Source organism: Phaethon aethereus (genome assembly GCF_964289735.1).
Source record: "Phaethon aethereus genome assembly, chromosome: 29".
NCBI classification, from domain to species: domain Eukaryota; kingdom Metazoa; phylum Chordata; class Aves; order Phaethontiformes; family Phaethontidae; genus Phaethon; species Phaethon aethereus.
This window is the reverse complement of record NC_138605.1, coordinates 2,190,037-2,206,251: the sequence shown is the minus strand read 5'-3', so window position 1 is coordinate 2,206,251 and position 16,215 is coordinate 2,190,037. Positions and strand designations below refer to the sequence as shown.

At 59.2% G+C, this 16,215-nt stretch overlaps 1 protein-coding gene across 1 annotated transcript; it reads left to right on the top strand.

Annotated features, from left to right (window-relative positions):
- Positions 1-214: 214 nt before the first annotated feature.
- HDAC7 (histone deacetylase 7) lies at positions 215-15,679 on the top strand (the record flags this gene model as incomplete). The annotated part of the gene is made up of 23 exons (XM_082011910.1): positions 215-364; positions 1,955-2,045; positions 4,173-4,284; positions 4,779-4,894; positions 5,061-5,183; positions 5,694-5,803; positions 6,570-6,768; positions 7,657-7,865; positions 8,163-8,372; positions 9,171-9,396; positions 9,874-10,007; positions 10,650-10,770; positions 11,023-11,072; positions 12,199-12,306; positions 12,523-12,578; positions 12,817-12,904; positions 13,211-13,330; positions 13,803-13,900; positions 13,995-14,113; positions 14,315-14,448; positions 14,557-14,641; positions 14,879-15,017; positions 15,634-15,679. 23 exons carry the CDS (start codon positions 215-217, stop codon positions 15,677-15,679), a joined length of 2,844 nt encoding a protein of 947 aa, XP_081868036.1.
- Between the last annotated feature and the right edge of the window lie 536 nt (positions 15,680-16,215).

Below are 16,215 nucleotides of genomic sequence, written 5' to 3'. Positions count from 1 at the left end.
CAGACGGTGTGTGACAAGCCCTCCTCGATAGCACGGCATGTTCCTCACAGTGCCCACCCGTGCACTGGGGTATACCCGGGCCCCATCCTGATGCTTTCCCTGCCTACCTAGAGGGCTGGTCTGAGCCGGACAAGGTTTGAGCTGTGCCCCACTTTGTGTCTCAACAGCTGCTGTGAACCCGTGCACCTCCCCACGGGTGCCCCAGACCGCCCCCATGGACCTGCGTATCGGGCAGCGCGTCGTCAAGCCCGGCTCTGACACCACCTTGCTGGCCCTGAAGCACACGCAGCAGCTGCAGCACCAGCTCTTCCTCGCCAGCCTGCACCAGCAGCAAGTGGAGCAGCTCGCCCACCAGCACGTGAGGGTATGGGCACTCTGGGGTGCGGGGGGGGACACCCACACACACTTTTGGTAGTGGCTGGGTGAGGACTGGGCACTTTAAAGAATTAATTTTGCCCCCAAAGCACGTAGCTCATGGTGTCGTGTGTGTCTGCGAGCAGTGCCCTGCGTCAGGGCTGGCTTTGTCCGAGCTCCCGTCTCTGGCAGGGATTAAGAGGCTGGAAATCCCAACCCCAAAATAACCTTCCCAGGTGAATTCCTTCTTTCCCCTGAGCTGGAGAGTCTGTAGTGCTTTTTAGTCAGCCCGGAGACCTCTCTGACGCAAGGAGGCTGGTTAGGGAGTCAGGTGGGGGGGGGGGTTGTGTCTTACTTTCAGGCCAAATCTCCATCCTGCCAAGGCCAGCGGGAGGGCTGAGGCCTCCTGGGATGCGCGAAGCGGGGAAATGTTTTCAGCCGCATACCATGTGTGCTGAGCGAGGAGCCAGAGCGACTGGACAGGATGCCTGGTGTCTATGATCTGCCACTCTGCTTGGCCACCGCTGTTTCTTTGCCCTAAAGGCACAGCTTACTCACTTTACAAGCTAATTTGCTTTTCTGGGAAGTCTTCACTGAAATTCTCTAGTGTCACCCGGAATAGCACCCCTGCCCTGCACGGCCTCTGGTGCCAGACTGCATTGTCACAAAATTAACGCAAAATTTAGGTTGGGTGGTTCCTCTGCAGGCCCCCGCTGAGAGCCAGGCCAACTTCAGAGGTAGGGCAGGTTGCAGAGGACCACGTCCAGGCAAGTCGTGACCATTTCCAAGCACAGACATCACCCCCTGGCTGTCCCAGTCGCAGGGCTTCTCCTCCTCGGAGCCTGGCTCCTTCTGCTCTGCAACCCGCTTTGGGTGGGGGAAGGTGCAGTTGTACCCCCTCTCCTCTGGACTAAGCGAGCCCAGCCTCATCCGTGTCTCTCGCGTCCCATGTGGGTCCACTCTCGGTGGCTGGCACGGGCTCACTGGCCCCAGTAACCTTGTCTGGAAGCCCCGGGGGAACCATACTGAGGCTTTCTGGGAGAGGCTGAGCATCAGCTTGGTTCACACAAGGAGAGCTTGAGATGCTGCTGCTGCCACGACTGTTGGGTGCTTAGAGGCATTTGTGCAGCCGTGATGCTTTTCTGACCTCCCTGTGAGACGGGATCAGCTCTGAAAACCTCAGCTCTGGAAAACGCCAAGATCCAAACTTTTAAGATTAGTATAATAGTTTCTTTTCTTTTTTCCTCTTTTTAGTCAACCATCATTTTTTATTTTTTGTTGTATTACAACATGCCCAAGCTACAGATATGTCAAAACGCCATGAAAGGCAGCAAATTGAAACAGACTGGTTTGAATTTACTATGTCCCTGGGGAGAGCGTCTCTGGAGACAAAGATGCATCCGGTTTGCTGTGATGAAACAACACATTCTTGTCAGCCAGGGCTGCCCATCAGGTTTCCAAAAATGACATAACAGACTGTTTCAGACATGCTCCATCACCGTGTCATCATGCCTTGGGCTTGGGGAAGGGGTAAGAGGGCTCCGGTCTGCGTTGGGTGAGGCTGGGGTCTCCTGGTGCTGATGTCCCTCTCCTCTCGCAGGTGACCATGGAGTCCCCGCACCGCGAAGCAGAGCCTGGGCAGCAGGAGCAGGAGCTGCGGCAGATCCTCAATAAGGACAAGAGCAAGCGAAGTAAGAGCCTCTGCACGCAGCACCAGGCGCCGCATCTCTGCCCAAGGAGCCGTGCCCCCAAAACCAGGGGACTCGGCTCACAGAGGAAGTGGGGTCAGAGTGGCTCTTACAAGGGAGCTCAGCAGGCGGGTCTGCCCTTATCCAGACCGAGCTCTGCCTTCCCTTGGTCTAAAGGCGTGTGATAGCAGCCACGTCACTGGGCATCTCTGTCCCGTGCATCCAGCTGAGCCTGTGCTGTGCCTGCCTGGGGCCACGAGAACAGCTTAGTGTCTGTGGGGAAGTCTGGTCCTTCTGAGGAGCAAGCAGTGATGCCAGCGAGTTGCACTTAGCAGCTGGAAAGAGATTTTTTTGGGGACTACCTGACCTGGCTGGTGTTTGTCCTTCATGTCCTTCCCAGCGATGCCAACCAGGTGGTTGCAACAGATCTCGATGCTTAACGTTGCGTCGTGCCCTATGGCCACGGCAGCGGTGCTACCCGAGCGGAGGGTGCTGGCGACCGCCCGATGCACTGGGCAGGGTGTGAATTTGCCTCTTGAACTTGCCAGCCCCAGGCCGGAGCACCCGTGAGGGTGGGGAGAGGTGAGAGGGTCCCCTCACGCTGGGCAGAAATGTTTGCAAACCCCGTCCGGCTGCGATCTCCCTGCGCCACCTAGTGCCAGTCGCCGCAGGGAGCTCGCAGGGAGCTCGCTCTGAGTTTTCAGATGTGCAGATCCCTGCATCACCACCCAAAGATGCGGCTGCAGCGTGCATCAGCTGCGCTGTGCTGGTCCCAGCGTCCATGAGCCTACTGCCCACTCACCCATCCAATCTGAGGTCCGTCGCGATGCTGGTGTTTCTCCGTGCCGTCCCTTAGCCCCCCCATGGCTGCAGAGCACAGGCTGCTCTGCCACGGTTCGCAGGGTTGATGGGGCTAACTGCAGTGCTGAAAACACAGTGTCTGCCCTTTCCGTGCCATTCCTGAGCAAACGCAGCTCCTATGAATGCGGTCAGCTCGGCACGGCTGAGTATGACAGCCGACACACGGCCTCCTTATGCAGTCTGGGAGTTAACTGTGCAAATTTAATGAACTGGTGCTCGGAGGTGCCGAATGCTGGCACAGAAGCATGGAGCATCTCCGTTGTAACCACGGAGTGCTCCTGCTGGAACGGACGGATGGGGATATGGCCTGGCAGCAGTGGGAGCATGGGAACGGGCCCTCGTCTGCGCTGGGCAACCACCTGGGGGGGCTCACGGCAGCTGGGGGCTGGCGACTGCAGCACCCTGCAGCAGTCAGACCCCTGTGTGGGGGTGTTTCACCACCGTGGTGGAGCCAGGTGTTGAACGTGGGTTGCTGTTGTTTGTTTGCCAGCGGGTTGTGGTAAGTCTCATGCTCTTCTGGAAGAGTGCAGCTCCATCAAGAGATTCAGGAGCCTCAAAGCTATGCCCTGAACTGTTTGGAGGTGTTTTCTTTTTCTTGCTGTCTCTCATACAAGCTGTCCCCATTTGGGAGCAGAGCGTGGCTGCGTGGGGAGCTGAGGTGCAGGACAAGCGGAGCTGTATGCCATCGGCTGGGAATTATCAGCGTGTAACACAGGCTCAAAGAGCCCCAGGGCACAGTGTCTCTGGAGAGGCTTCAGAAGAATCCCATGTACCCGTGGGAGTCTTGTCGCTTCTGTAGAAGCCACGTTGTGCTTTCATGCCCTTTTTGTTCTGTGGGTGTCAGCTTATACCTGCTCTCTCTGGCTCAGATGAAGCAGGCAGATCCGCAGCTGAGACTCGCCTCTGGTGATGCTCTGCCTCTCACCAGCCTCGCTCCCAATGCTCAGCGAGGCGCACGCAAAAAGATCAGCTCCTCAGATGACATGGGAGAGCAGAGGGTGGGACAGGAATGCTTTCCTGACCATCTGGGAATGTCTGGTTGTTCCAGCTGGCCTTTCTCTCCCTGAGCCAACCTTGACCTGAGAACTGCGCTAAGCATCTCCACAGGGTTTTTTCAGCATCTGTGTGCTTGTAGGGAGTCTCCAGTCATCCAGGCATTACTTGTGCAGCCATGGGGAGCCGTGGGGTGACATTCATGTTTGCAAGGATCCTTTGAAGTGCTCTATGTTGGCTCTCAGCCCTGTGTGGTCACTGCTGGTCTTTCTGCAGGTGCTGTGGCCAGCACAGTGGTGAAGCAGAAGCTGGCTGAGGTCATCCTGAAGAAGCAGCAGGCAGCTTTGGAGAGGACGAGCAACCCCAACCCTTCAGCCATGCCATACAGGTAAAACAACAGCATCTTCTGGCCTGGCCTGAGCAGGACATCTACTCAGGACCCAGAAGAGGTGGCTGTTTATCTTGGGCAAGATCTTGCCATTATCTTCTGATTCCGGGTCTTTAGAGATATTATTTGGCTAACTTCTGTTGGGATGAGGTGGCTTGGTTCCATGTTAAGTGTTTGCAGGAGCTGGATGAAGCTCCCACATTGTTTTCCCTGACCTTGTTGGACTTTGATGGCTTGTCCCACTCCTGACCCAAAAAGTACGGTCAGGCTTCTTGTCTTTTGTCCCAAGACAAGACAAAACCAGCAGCTGGATCCCTTCTGTGGGCACTTGTGGTAGTGGACAGGACAAGCCTTTCTGGCCACTGGCAGAAGAGCTAGCATGTGCCCAGGAAAGGCCACACCCCATGGGCCATCCTTGTGCTGGAGGGTGTAGCGTGGGTGGCACATGGCTGCAAATTGGGAAGGGTCTCTAATGAAGTGGCTTCTCCCAGTAGGTCTCTGGAGCCTCTGGATGCCGAGGGCCCTTCCCCTCCTGTGCTCAGCACCTTCCTGCCCCCTGTCCCCAGCACTTCTCTTGACCCCCCAGAGCATTTTCCACTGCGGAAGACAGGTAAGGCCTTGGGGATAATGCCACCTCCCTCCCGCCATGATACCCTCACAGCCCACTCGCGGGGGATGGCTGGAGCCACGAAGCAGGGTGGCCTGGCCCCATGAAGCCAGTCCAGCTTTGCCCCATCAGGAGTGGGACCAGCACTAACCGCCTTGTCTGCTTGCAGCATCTGAGCCCAACCTGAAGGTGCGTTGCAAGCCCAGGAAGTGCCTTGACCGACGCAAGAACCCCCTAATGCGGAAGGAGAGTGCTCCCCCCTCGCTGAAGAGACGGCCGCCCGAGGCCATCGGTGAGGGCTTCACCTGGACGGTGATACCTCAGGGGTTTGGAGAGACCTTGGGGCCAGGCTGGAGCACCTACAGTCTGCCCAGGATCCTTGGGGGATCAGAGTGGAAAATCATGTCTCTGGGGCTTGGTGCCTTACCAGTGCCCTCCTTGGGGCACAGCCCATGGAGGGAGCTCTCTGCCATGATGGTGCAGGGATAGATGAATGAGGGAAGGACGTCGCTTTAGCTGTACCATGCTGCTTTTCAGGCCCAGGATAGACCCACAAGGCTGGAAGGGTCCAAGGCCCTGAGCAAATGTGGCTGGTCAGGCTTCCTTGCCATGGTGTGGTGCCTCCCATGCTGGCAGGGAGGCTTCATCTCCGCTGCACCACATGGCCGAAGGGAGATTTGGCCCTAGGAGGGCGGTGGACGACTGTTAGAGGGAGGGAGGGCTATGAAGGGCTGGGGCAGGGGCTGTGCAGCCCTTCTCCGGGTGCTTGCGCCCATCACCCCCATTTCTTTTCCCTGCGCAGACTCCTCCCCGAGTAGTAGCAGCACTCCCGTGTCCGGCTGCAGCTCTCCCAATGACAGCCTCCCTGCCGAGCACGGAGCCCTCCCCGCTGCCTCCGGCATGGCCCACGAGGTGAGCTCCGATGGCCTCGCAGCCAGAGGTCTTGTGGGTTGGGGCTTCCTGACCCCAGCATTGGGTGCCCTGATCTCCCACTCCTGTCCTAGGCTCAGGAGAAGGTAGAATCCCCCCCCGGAGACCCAGCCCTGAACCCTGCTGCCCAGGAACTGCCCTTAGCGCTGCTCTCCCTGCACAGTGGGATCCTCTGCCCAGCCCAGCGCAGCTCCCAACACACTGCCCTGCTTTGTGGTGTGCATTCCTTGTCTCCTAGTGTATGTGCTATCCCCATGGGTCCCTGGTGCCCCTTGCCCTGGCCCCAGACGTTTTTCCAGGCAGCTGGGGCTCAGTCAGCCTCTTCTGCTGCCTGGCCTGCGCCCGAGCTGCTTGTCCCATGTTGAGCTCTACCGCTGCCGGAGCAGGAGACTAATGAATTGTGTTTGGTGCAGACACCCCTGGCCCAGCGCCTGATGATGCAGGAGAGCTCACTGGCCCAGTTTGCCCTCCAGAGTGCAGCCTCCCTTCCGGCCATCACGCTGGGATTGCCGGCTACCACTAGCTCCAGGGTAGGTAGCCAGGTTTTAGGTAACCCCAGAACTGGGCAGAGGGTCCCCGCAATGCAGGGGAAGCCCTTTCCTTTGGGCCTGTGATTTCTGGGCTAATGCCAGGCGTGTGCTGGCTCTGAATATTCGCAGGCACTGCCTGTGGGCACAATGAAGGTATGCCGTGCCCCCCCATGCTCTGTCATGGCAGGTTGCTAACCTGGTCGTCCTCCTCTCTGCAGGGAGAGGCAGATCGCCGCCCCCTCTCCAGCGTGGCCCACCGAGTGCCTGTGCTGAACGGACCTGTCCTCGCGGGCACACACTCGCCCATGTTCATACCAGCTGGCTTGGAGCAGCATGAGGCTGGGAGCCCCTTATCCCCTCGGCTCCAGCCCGTCATCATCCTCGAGCCCTCAGTCACCCACACTCCACTGGTGGCGGGTAAGCGTCAAGCTCGGTGACAGGCACTGAGGCTGTGTCAGCGCTGGCAGGGCTCAGCGTGGAGCTTTGCTTGGGGCAGGCAGGCTTTTGGCTGCTGGGAAAGCCCAGTCAGTGGCCTTGATTTGTCCATTACTCTCCTGTGAGCTGGGGCCGAGGGAATGGAAGATGTTGACCGTGGTTCTGGCTAGCCAGCAAGCATGTCCTTGACATGGATGAAACCAGAGTTCTGCATGCACCACAGCCTCGACAGTGCAGAGCAAGCCGTAACTTTGGCTCTTCCCTGCAGCTGCCCCTTGCCCTGCCTGAGCTGGGCTGGTGTGGAGCCATTCACCTTTCCTGCAGCCCAGAAGGCCCCCCTCCAAGGGGTCTTTCCTGCCTCTTCCTAGGCTCTTGTGCCAGAAGGCTTCACTACAGACCCTGCGTTGAGCAGGGCAGCTCAGACCTCTTGGCTGTGCCTTATTCTCCCCAGCCCCTCCAGGTAATCTGCTCTAATTGTAGCAGGAGAACTGGCTCCTTTGTGCTGGTTCCTGGCTCCCTCTCTCCCTGCCCTGTGATACCTGCAGTGAAGGAAGCTTCTCCCATTGAGAATGAAGCTGAGGGGGAACTGAGATGATTGAGGTCAGCCAGATCCTGTCTCCAGACCCCTGTGGGCTGTGTGATGCCAAAGCGATGAGGACAGAAGGAGGGGAGCCACAAAGACACAGCCCATCCATCCTAGCCTACCAGATACTGGGCTCCAGGGCTGGATCAGTGTCATTTTTAGGGCTGAATGGGGATAGTCTGCATGGGTACAGACAGTGCTGCTGCTTGCCATGCCCAGCTCTGCAGTGTGTCATGTCTGCCCAGGGGACAATGCCACCCCTCACCTCTCCTTTGTCTCCCCTGCAGTGCCAGGTCTGGGAACGGTCCCCTTCTCCTTCGCCTCCTCACTCATCTCTGCAGAGCGCCTGTCGCTCCCAGGCCACCATAAACCACTGGGCAGGACCCGCTCGGAGCCCCTGCCCCAGAACCCCAAGGCCATCCAGCAGCAACTGGTGTACCAGCAGCATCACACCCAGTTCCTGGAGAGACTCAAGCAGCAGACGCATCTGGGCAAGGTAAGTCATGGAGGCCCAGCACAGGAGGCAAGGGGAGACAGATGCTAGAAGGGTGCAAGATGGCATTCCTACTGGCTGGGCTCTGAGTACCAGATGTCCAGACCCAAGCCCAGGCATATGAGATGCTGCCTTGCCCAGACACGTAGCAGCTAGCTGAGGGCACCTACTCAGCTTCCTTGGCTCCCACTTCCATTGTGCTCCTGTCCTGAGATGCCCTGCCACCCCCCCCATGACCTTCTCGGTCTGGCCTGGCCCCTGCCACCTCTCTGTGCTCATTTGTGACCCCTCTGGCCACAGCGCATGGCTAAATCCAGCGAGAAGCCCCGTCTGCGGCAGATCCCCTCCTCGGAGGACATGGAGGCCGAGGGGTCACTTCCAGAGGCCGGGGCTGAGAGCAGCGACCCATCGAGGGCATGCGTGGAGCCCACGCGGACGGGGAGCAGCGTGAAGGAACCCGAGAGGACGCAGAAGATGATGCAGCCTCAAGAGGAGCTTGTCCTACAGCAGGTACCCAAGGGCTGGCAGGGATGGGAGAGCCCTGGGGAGGAGTGCAGGCTGCCAGCATGAAGCAGCCCTCTCCCTTCTGGGCACAAGGAGCCCATGAGGAGAAGGAAAAATGGCTTCTCTGGCTGTCTCAAGCTGCATGGAACACTTAAAGTCATTTGAAGCCATCATACAGATGCAGGAGTGAGCTGTAAAGGGTGGAGTTCCCAGCCTTGTCCCTGTCTCCAGTCGTGGCTTAATTGCTTTGAGCATTAGTCCTGTACAGGCAGCATGCAGAGATCCCTGCCCTGCGATTTGGAGCAATTTTTAATTCATCCCTTGGTGTCTCCTGTTTGAGGCTTTGTGCAAACCCAGCAAGGCTGATAGCATCCTGAGCCTGGGAAGATGCAGATCAGGCCCTGAGAGCCACCTCGGTAAAGGGGTGCTGCGTGGGTAAGGACGCAGGCACCATGGCTGTACTTTCCTTGAGCCCGGGGCAGTTCGCTAGGACAGGGGCAAGAGCTGCAGCCACCCCTGGTGTCAGCAAGGCTGGGTATCGTCCCCAGATTGCTGGGTATCGTCCCCAAATGGCTGCGCCTTGCAGCAGGGCTGCCCAGCACTGCAGGGCTGAGCCAGCAGAGAGCAGCAGATGCTGTGTGATGTGTCCCAGCTCCTGCAAACCGGCCCCAAGCCCCCCAGCCTGGAGGGGGCTGTTGTATCCAGAGCCTGGAAGGGTGCACAGCATAGGGCTCCCTTCCCTGGGCCGGGTGATGTTGCTCTCACCACCCTGGTGCCTTGCTCACCGCCACCTCTTTCCACCAGGCCTATCTCTGGGATTCCTACCAGCGCATGCAGCAGCAGCTCCTCAAGCGGCAGCCCTTGGCCGACTCCCCCATGGTCCCCACCATCCATGCGGGTCACAGGCCCCTCTCCAGGGCTCAGTCATCTCCTGCCACCGCGACCGTCTCCCTTCCTGCCCAGGACACGGCCTCCAAGACGCTCTCCCTGCCTGTGCAGGAGCAGCCAGCCAAGCCGCACTTCACTACAGGTACGGCCCAGCCCCTGTGCGGGGCTGTCACAGCGGCAGGGGCTGGGGGCAAGAGCTGGAAGGGAGGTGGGGATGCCCAGGGGCACCTTAGCTTCAGTCCCTGTCAGTCCCGGACTCATAAAAGCTTGGGAGTGCTCTGGCTGACTGCAAAAAGAGCAGAGCAAGCCATGAGGGGCCCTTCTCCTTAGATAAGGTGGCTTTTCCAAGCAGGACTTGCCCATCTGGCCCCTTGACTGCCCTCCTGGTCCAGTGATGCTGACAAGGTTCAGCTTTCTTACATATCCAAGGCAGGATTTGCTTCAAGCATGTTGGGACAGAGACTCCTGTGGTTTCAGGGAGGCGTTTCAGTCAAACCAAATAGTTACGGACGCTTAGGGTCTCGGCCAGCCCTGAAAAAGAGCTGAATTAGGGTCAGCACCATCAAGGCCTGGGTGTCCAGTCCAGTCTCGGGACAGCGGCTCTCCTTGTGTGTTGCAGGGCTGGTTTATGACTCGGTGATGCTCAAACACCAGTGCTCTTGCGGCGACAACAGCAACCACCCAGAGCACGCGGGCAGGATCCAGAGCATCTGGTCCCGCCTGCAGGAGAGAGGGCTGCGCAGCCAGTGTGAGGTGAGCGCAAGCGGCAGGGTGGGAGCCGGACGTCTGTCCAGGAGGGGGATGCTGGTACGAGCAGACCTCGTGCTAATGGTGTGATAGGGTATCCTGCTCCCACCTCCATCCCTTTTGCTCCCAGATCTTCTCGGCCCGTTTACCACCATTATCCAGAGGGCTTGAACTTATGCATTGCTGGCAGTGCCAAGTTGGAGCACGCTGGTCTGACCATCTCCAGCTTCGGATGGCAGCAGGGATCTGCTGTGCTGGAAGATGGGCGTAGGGAGAGGCGTGATCCCTGCTGAAGCAGGGTGTTTTGCCAACTCTGGGAACACCAGTGTCAGTTCCAGTCTGTCAGAAACCTTGCCTGGTCTAGCTGGGCTGACTGGCCCACACAGGACTCTGCAGCTGTATGAAGGTGGTGCTGGCATCTCCTGCCTGATCCTTGCCTGCAAATGAGGGGGGTGCCCAAGTTCAAATCCAATGCAGAAAGCACGGTGCTCAGCCTTGCAGCTGCCTCCCCAGCTGTGGTGACACGAGGTGTGGCTGTATTCGGACAGCAGGACCTGCCACCTCCACCCTCGGAGGCTGGTGTGCATGGGTGGGAGAGCCCATGTCTCCCACCTGGAGCAGCGTGGTCACAGCCCCTGTCTGCCACAGTGTCTGCGGGGACGCAAGGCCACCCTGGAAGAGCTGCAGTGTGTCCATACCGAGCGCCACGTCTTCCTCTACGGCACCAACCCTCTCAACCGCCTGAAACTGGACAACGGGAAGCTGGCAGGTGAGGCCACATCCTCACCGTGCCCTCGGGCAGCCGTGCCCTCGCCTTCTGCCCGTCCCTACCCACACCAGGTCTTGGAGCACCCTCAGCCATTGGGGACCACACCAAACAGCTCCCCTGGAGGCTTGTCCTAATTCTGGCCCAGCAGCCAGGCTAAACCTCCCTCCTCAGTACCCCTGTGCCATGTGCCCTGTCCCCCACCATTCTCCAGTTTCTCAGCTCTGAAGTCCTCTCTGTCCCGTCTCTCTGCAGGGATCCTGTCGCAGCGGATGTTTGTCATGCTGCCCTGCGGAGGCGTTGGGGTAAGTGCTTGATCTCTGCTCTGGCCTGTTTTGGATGGGGTTGTTCCTTTCTTCTGTCCCCGGCGAGGGGCTCCTCATGGGCTTGAGTGGAGAGGGAGCTCCTGAAGCCTTTGGGCTGCCAAGGTTGGGTAGCCTCAGGTGTTAGCATTCCATCTGTGGGCAAGATGTTGTATCAGAGCTTCTCCCTGTCCTCAGGATGGTCCTAAGCATCCCACCCTTGAAAGGGGATCCTTTATGCCTTCTTACTCTCTAAGGGGACAGGAACCAAAAGCCCCTCACAGCCATTTTTAAGAGCCTGGGGTGTTAGAGGGGAGTGAGCTGGTGGGACGGCTGAGGGAAGCTGTAAGCCATGGCCCTCACTGAGGGAGGGGAACAGTGTCATGGGGACAGCAGCTTGCCACTCCTCTCCAGACACTTCTGTGGCCTCTCCTTTCACAGCTTGCCACCCTGGTTTCTCTCCATTCATTGCGTTCTCCTCTCTTCCTCTCTCCCCCCGTCTCTGTCCTTCTCTCTCTCTTTCAGGAGGGGTCTCACTCCATGCCTTCTTGCTGCCTCTTCTGGTTCTTCTCCTCTCCTTGCCCCCGCTGCTGGGCACCAGCTCTTCTCAGCCCCGTTTGCATCCACTTTCCCCGCTCTGCCTCCCCCTCCCTGCCCTCCTCTCGCCCGTGCCCCGAAGGCGGGGGGGCTGGAGCTGCCCCTCTCTGTGGGCAGAGGGGAGCCTTTGAGTTGCACACATGGAGTTGATCAGAAGAGACTTGAGTTTTCCGGCTCTGGCTCGGCCCTTGACGTGATCCTGATCAAACCAAGATGTTTGGTTAAACAATAAAATAAGATAAAGAAGGTAACAAGCGTTTTCTCAGTCACTCCTTCCAGCCCCCGGGTGCAGGGTGAGATGGTCCGTGTGGAGCTCGGCTGGGGGCTGGGGCTGACAGCAGACGCGGGAGCCGCTGGGGAGCTTGCCCCATTGCGTGTGAAGTGGTCCGGCTCCACAGTGCCCGGCCCTTCAGCCTGCACAGGACTTCAACCCCTGGCCCCGAGCAGGGTGCTGGCAGAGAGCGTGTGTCCCGTGACCGAGGTCTCTTCCCCCGGTGCCTTGTCCTCATCTGACTGATCCCCTTGCTTCCAGGTGGACAGCGATACCATCTGGAACGAGCTGCATTCCTCCAACGCTGCCCGCTGGGCTGCGGGCAGCGTCACCGAGCTGGCCTTCAAGGTGGCCACGAGGGAGCTGAAGGTAGGGTGGCCTCACGTGGAGGTCCCAGAGCTGTGCATCGCTCTGTGGCTGGGCAAGAGTGGGGCTTGGGGTTCTCACCAGCTGGCACCGGGTGCTCCCAGCCCTGCGCTGCTGCGGGCTCTGTCCCTGGCTGTCCCCGTGCGGCAGGACCGGCCATCTGGGGTGTGGAGGCTGGGGGCAGCAGCTCTGATCACCTTGCCTTTCTTTTGTCCCCAGAATGGCTTTGCTGTGGTGCGGCCACCCGGACATCACGCAGATCCTTCCACTGCCATGTAAGGGCCCCTTCCCAAATTGCAGGGCTTTGGGCTGGCATGTGGGAAACCCCAAAAACCAGCTCTCTGGCTCAAAATCACTGATGGCTCCAGACTAGCCTCCCCTGGGTGCCACCCGTATCCAGGCTGGGGGGAGAGGGGAAGGAGAGCCCACCCTTTGTGGAGGACATGGGGCAGGAGGGAAGGGTGCTCAGGAAGGGCCCCAGGGCATTAACTGGCTCCGACTCTCTCTTTGCAGGGGATTCTGCTTCTTTAACTCGGTGGCCATTGCCGCCAGGCAGCTGCAGCAGAAAGGGAAACTCGGCAAGATCCTCATTGTGGACTGGGTAAGTCCCCTGTGTCCCCCAGCGTGTCCCCGCTCCTCCCCAGGATGTCCCCGAGAGTGAGTGTCTGCACCTCCTGCTGGCTCTGGTTTGGAGCTAGACCGGAGAGCAGCGAAACCTCCTCCTTCAGGGACTGGCTGCAGGAATGTGTCAGGATGGGGGAGCAGGAGCAGATCCCGGGGATGGGGGAGCCAGCCCTGGAGCAGGGTAGAGATCCATCTGCCTTTAGGTCTGTTAGGCTATTAGACCACCCTCAAGGCTGGAAAAAAACCCCAACAACCCACACTTTCTCAATCTCTCTCCCTGTAGGATGTTCACCACGGCAATGGGACTCAGCAGATCTTCTACAGAGACCCTGATGTTCTCTACATCTCTTTGCATCGTCACGACGATGGCAACTTCTTCCCCGGTAGCGGGGCTGCCGACGAGGTAAAAAGCACTGACGGGCTGCGAAGTCCGTGCAGCGCTGCCCGGGGACGGCAGCTCTGGTGGCGAAGGTGACAGCCAGGAGAACCCGGCACTGCTGGAGCAGAGGGTAGTTTTGTGTCAGCGCCTTGCAGGCTCGTTTCCCATTTGCGCCCGATCCTGCCTGCTTCACCCAGCGGGCCGCAGAGCCGAGGCTTCCTCCCAGCCTGCAGCCGGCGGCATGGGGACGGTGACTGATGGCTGCATGGCTCTGGGAAATGTCAGGAAAACGCCACGGCTTCTGCTGCCCTTCAGAAAGCTTTGCAAACCCAGCTGGCTCCTGTGGCACAGGGCGGGGGGTCCGGGACACCCAGCCCTGCCTCCCCAGAGCCTGGCAGTGGTGGAGCCCGGCAGTGGTGGAGCCCGCTCAGGGCACTGCCCCCACAGCCCTGCAGGCCACAGCCCAGCCTTCACTGCTGTCCTTGCTCTCTCACAGGTTGGTGCTGGCCCTGGTGAGGGATTTAATGTCAACGTAGCCTGGGCTGGAGGGCTCGACCCCCCCATGGGTGACCCTGAGTATCTGGCTGCTTTCAGGTACTGCTCCTTGTGTTTCTGCTCATCTCCTCTTTCCCGCAGCGTCGGGCTGAGCCAGCACTTAACAATTCTTACTTGTTTTTTACCCACGCAGGACGGTGGTGATGCCAATTGCGCACGAGTTCTCCCCAGATGTGGTGCTGGTGTCGGCCGGCTTCGATGCAGCTGATGGCCACCCACCACCCCTGGGTGGCTACAAAGTCTCTGCTAAATGTAAGGAGGTGAAGGCAGTGCTGCTGGCGCGGGGCGGGTTGTTCTCACTGCCCACCCAGGCCGGGACCACGGCATAGGGGTGGCAGCTTCGCAGGGGGCTGGGGAAGAACTTTGGGCTTGTACTGGCCCAGCATCGAGGGCCAGGGCCCCAGCATTTCATGCAGGGAAGGCTGACAACCGCCCCTCGGGCTTCTCCTCCAGGCTTTGGCTACATGACGAAGCAGCTGATGAGCCTGGCTGGCGGAGCCATCGTCCTCGCGCTAGAAGGTGGCCATGACCTTACAGCCATCTGCGATGCATCCGAGGCCTGCGTGTCAGCCTTGCTGGGCAACGAGGTGAGAGCTGGGGGTCAGCGGGTCGTGGCTGTGGGGCTCTACTGGTGCTGCGAGCTGAGCCCTGGTCACAGCTCCCTCCTGTTGACCGCCTCTGTCTTCCTTTGGCAGCTGGACCCTCTCCCAGAAGAAAGCATGAGGCAGAAACCAAACCCCAACGCTGTGCGCTCCTTGGAAACAGTGATCCAGGTCCAGAGTGAGTGTCCCGGGGCCGGGGGCTCAGCTGGTTAATGTGGAAGGGCCAAGTGTTAGCATTTCCTCCCCTCTCCAGTAATCCCCATGACCTCCAAGGGGACACTTGGCTTAAAAGAGCCCTCCATCATCATCCTCCTCATGGGAGGGTGATGCCCCATGTGTGCATTCACTGCAAGGGAAGCGCAGAGACCTGGGGCACTCCTATCCCAGCACCTCCTGATTTTTGCTTCTCCTGCAGGTAAATACTGGGTGGCCGTGCAGCGCTTTGCCTCCAAGCTGGGCTGCTCCTTCCTGGAGGCACAGCACCACGAGGCAGAAGAGGTGGAGACGGTCACAGCCTTGGCCTCCCTCTCAGTGGCCGTGATGGTGGAGAAGAGGTGATGCTCTTAATTGATCCTGGGAGATGTGGGTGCCCCTCGCTCCCTGTGTGCCCGGCTCCAAGCCTTGGTGCCACGGGAGTGGCCACAGAGAAAGGCCATGTCCCACAGCCAGATGAGCTGCTGGGAGGTCAGGACAGTGCTGGCGTTAAGCAGGTCTGTGAGAGAGAAATTGCAACCGTCCTCCCCACTGAGAGCTCTGATCCTGCAGCCCTCACATGGCGGCAGATTTGGCCCCAGCGTTCAGCATCGGTGGGTGGTGGGGTGAGGTCCTGCATCCACATGGTCAGGACCTGGATTGGCTTCTGGGGGTTTCGGTGCTGGACTCTTCCCAAACAAGACGAAACCAAGACGAAATCCTCTTTCCTTCCTTGGAGGCTGGAGGTGGGGGGGTTCATCACCCCCTTTCAGCAGGGTCCCCACCTGCCCACCACCTTTTCTCATCCTCACCAGCACTCAGCCAGAGTCTATGTAGGTCTTGGTGGAGCAGGAAGCACTGGGAGGCTTGTTCTGTAGTTGCAGAAGCTGGACTTGCCAGAAGGCCCCTTGATGCTGAGAGGGATGCGTTGTGTCACGCAGATCTCCTTGTCTCATGTGTCGTATTTCTCCATTTCAGGCCACAAGACGAGCCGATGGAGGAAGAGGAGCCCATGAACCAGTGATGAGTGGTGACGTTCTCTGCTCCCCTGCTTCCAGGATGTGGCTGGACTCTTCTGAGCCCAGCGCTCACTCTTCACTCCTGGCTTCCCGTTTGCCACGTCATCCTCGCTCCCCGAGTCACGGTCCTGAAAATGGCCTGGACCTTTGGCTGCTGCCTCTGCAGCTCTTCCAGAAAGGATGCTGCTGCAGCCACCTGGAAGGCATCCTCCTGCTCGGGACCAATGGAAAACCATAAACTCCCTCTGCATGGCGTGGCCTTGCAAACCTAGACCGTGCCTGCAATCAGTCCCCAAACTTTGGGACCTGAAACCCCTCTGGGGACGTGCATGAGAGGCCTCCGCCTCTCTGGCTGCAGTGGCAACCAGATGCAGACCTGCCCTTCTCCTGGGATCTTCCTCACCCTTGGGGAAGGGGGTGGGTGTTGGGATGGATGTTGTGGCCGTGCTGCGGGTGGCTAGAGCCACCTTTGGGACTGCACCCAGAGCCTCTGAGAAGCAGCCCTGTTTTGCTCGGGAGGGAGAGGCTCTCTGTGTCTTCT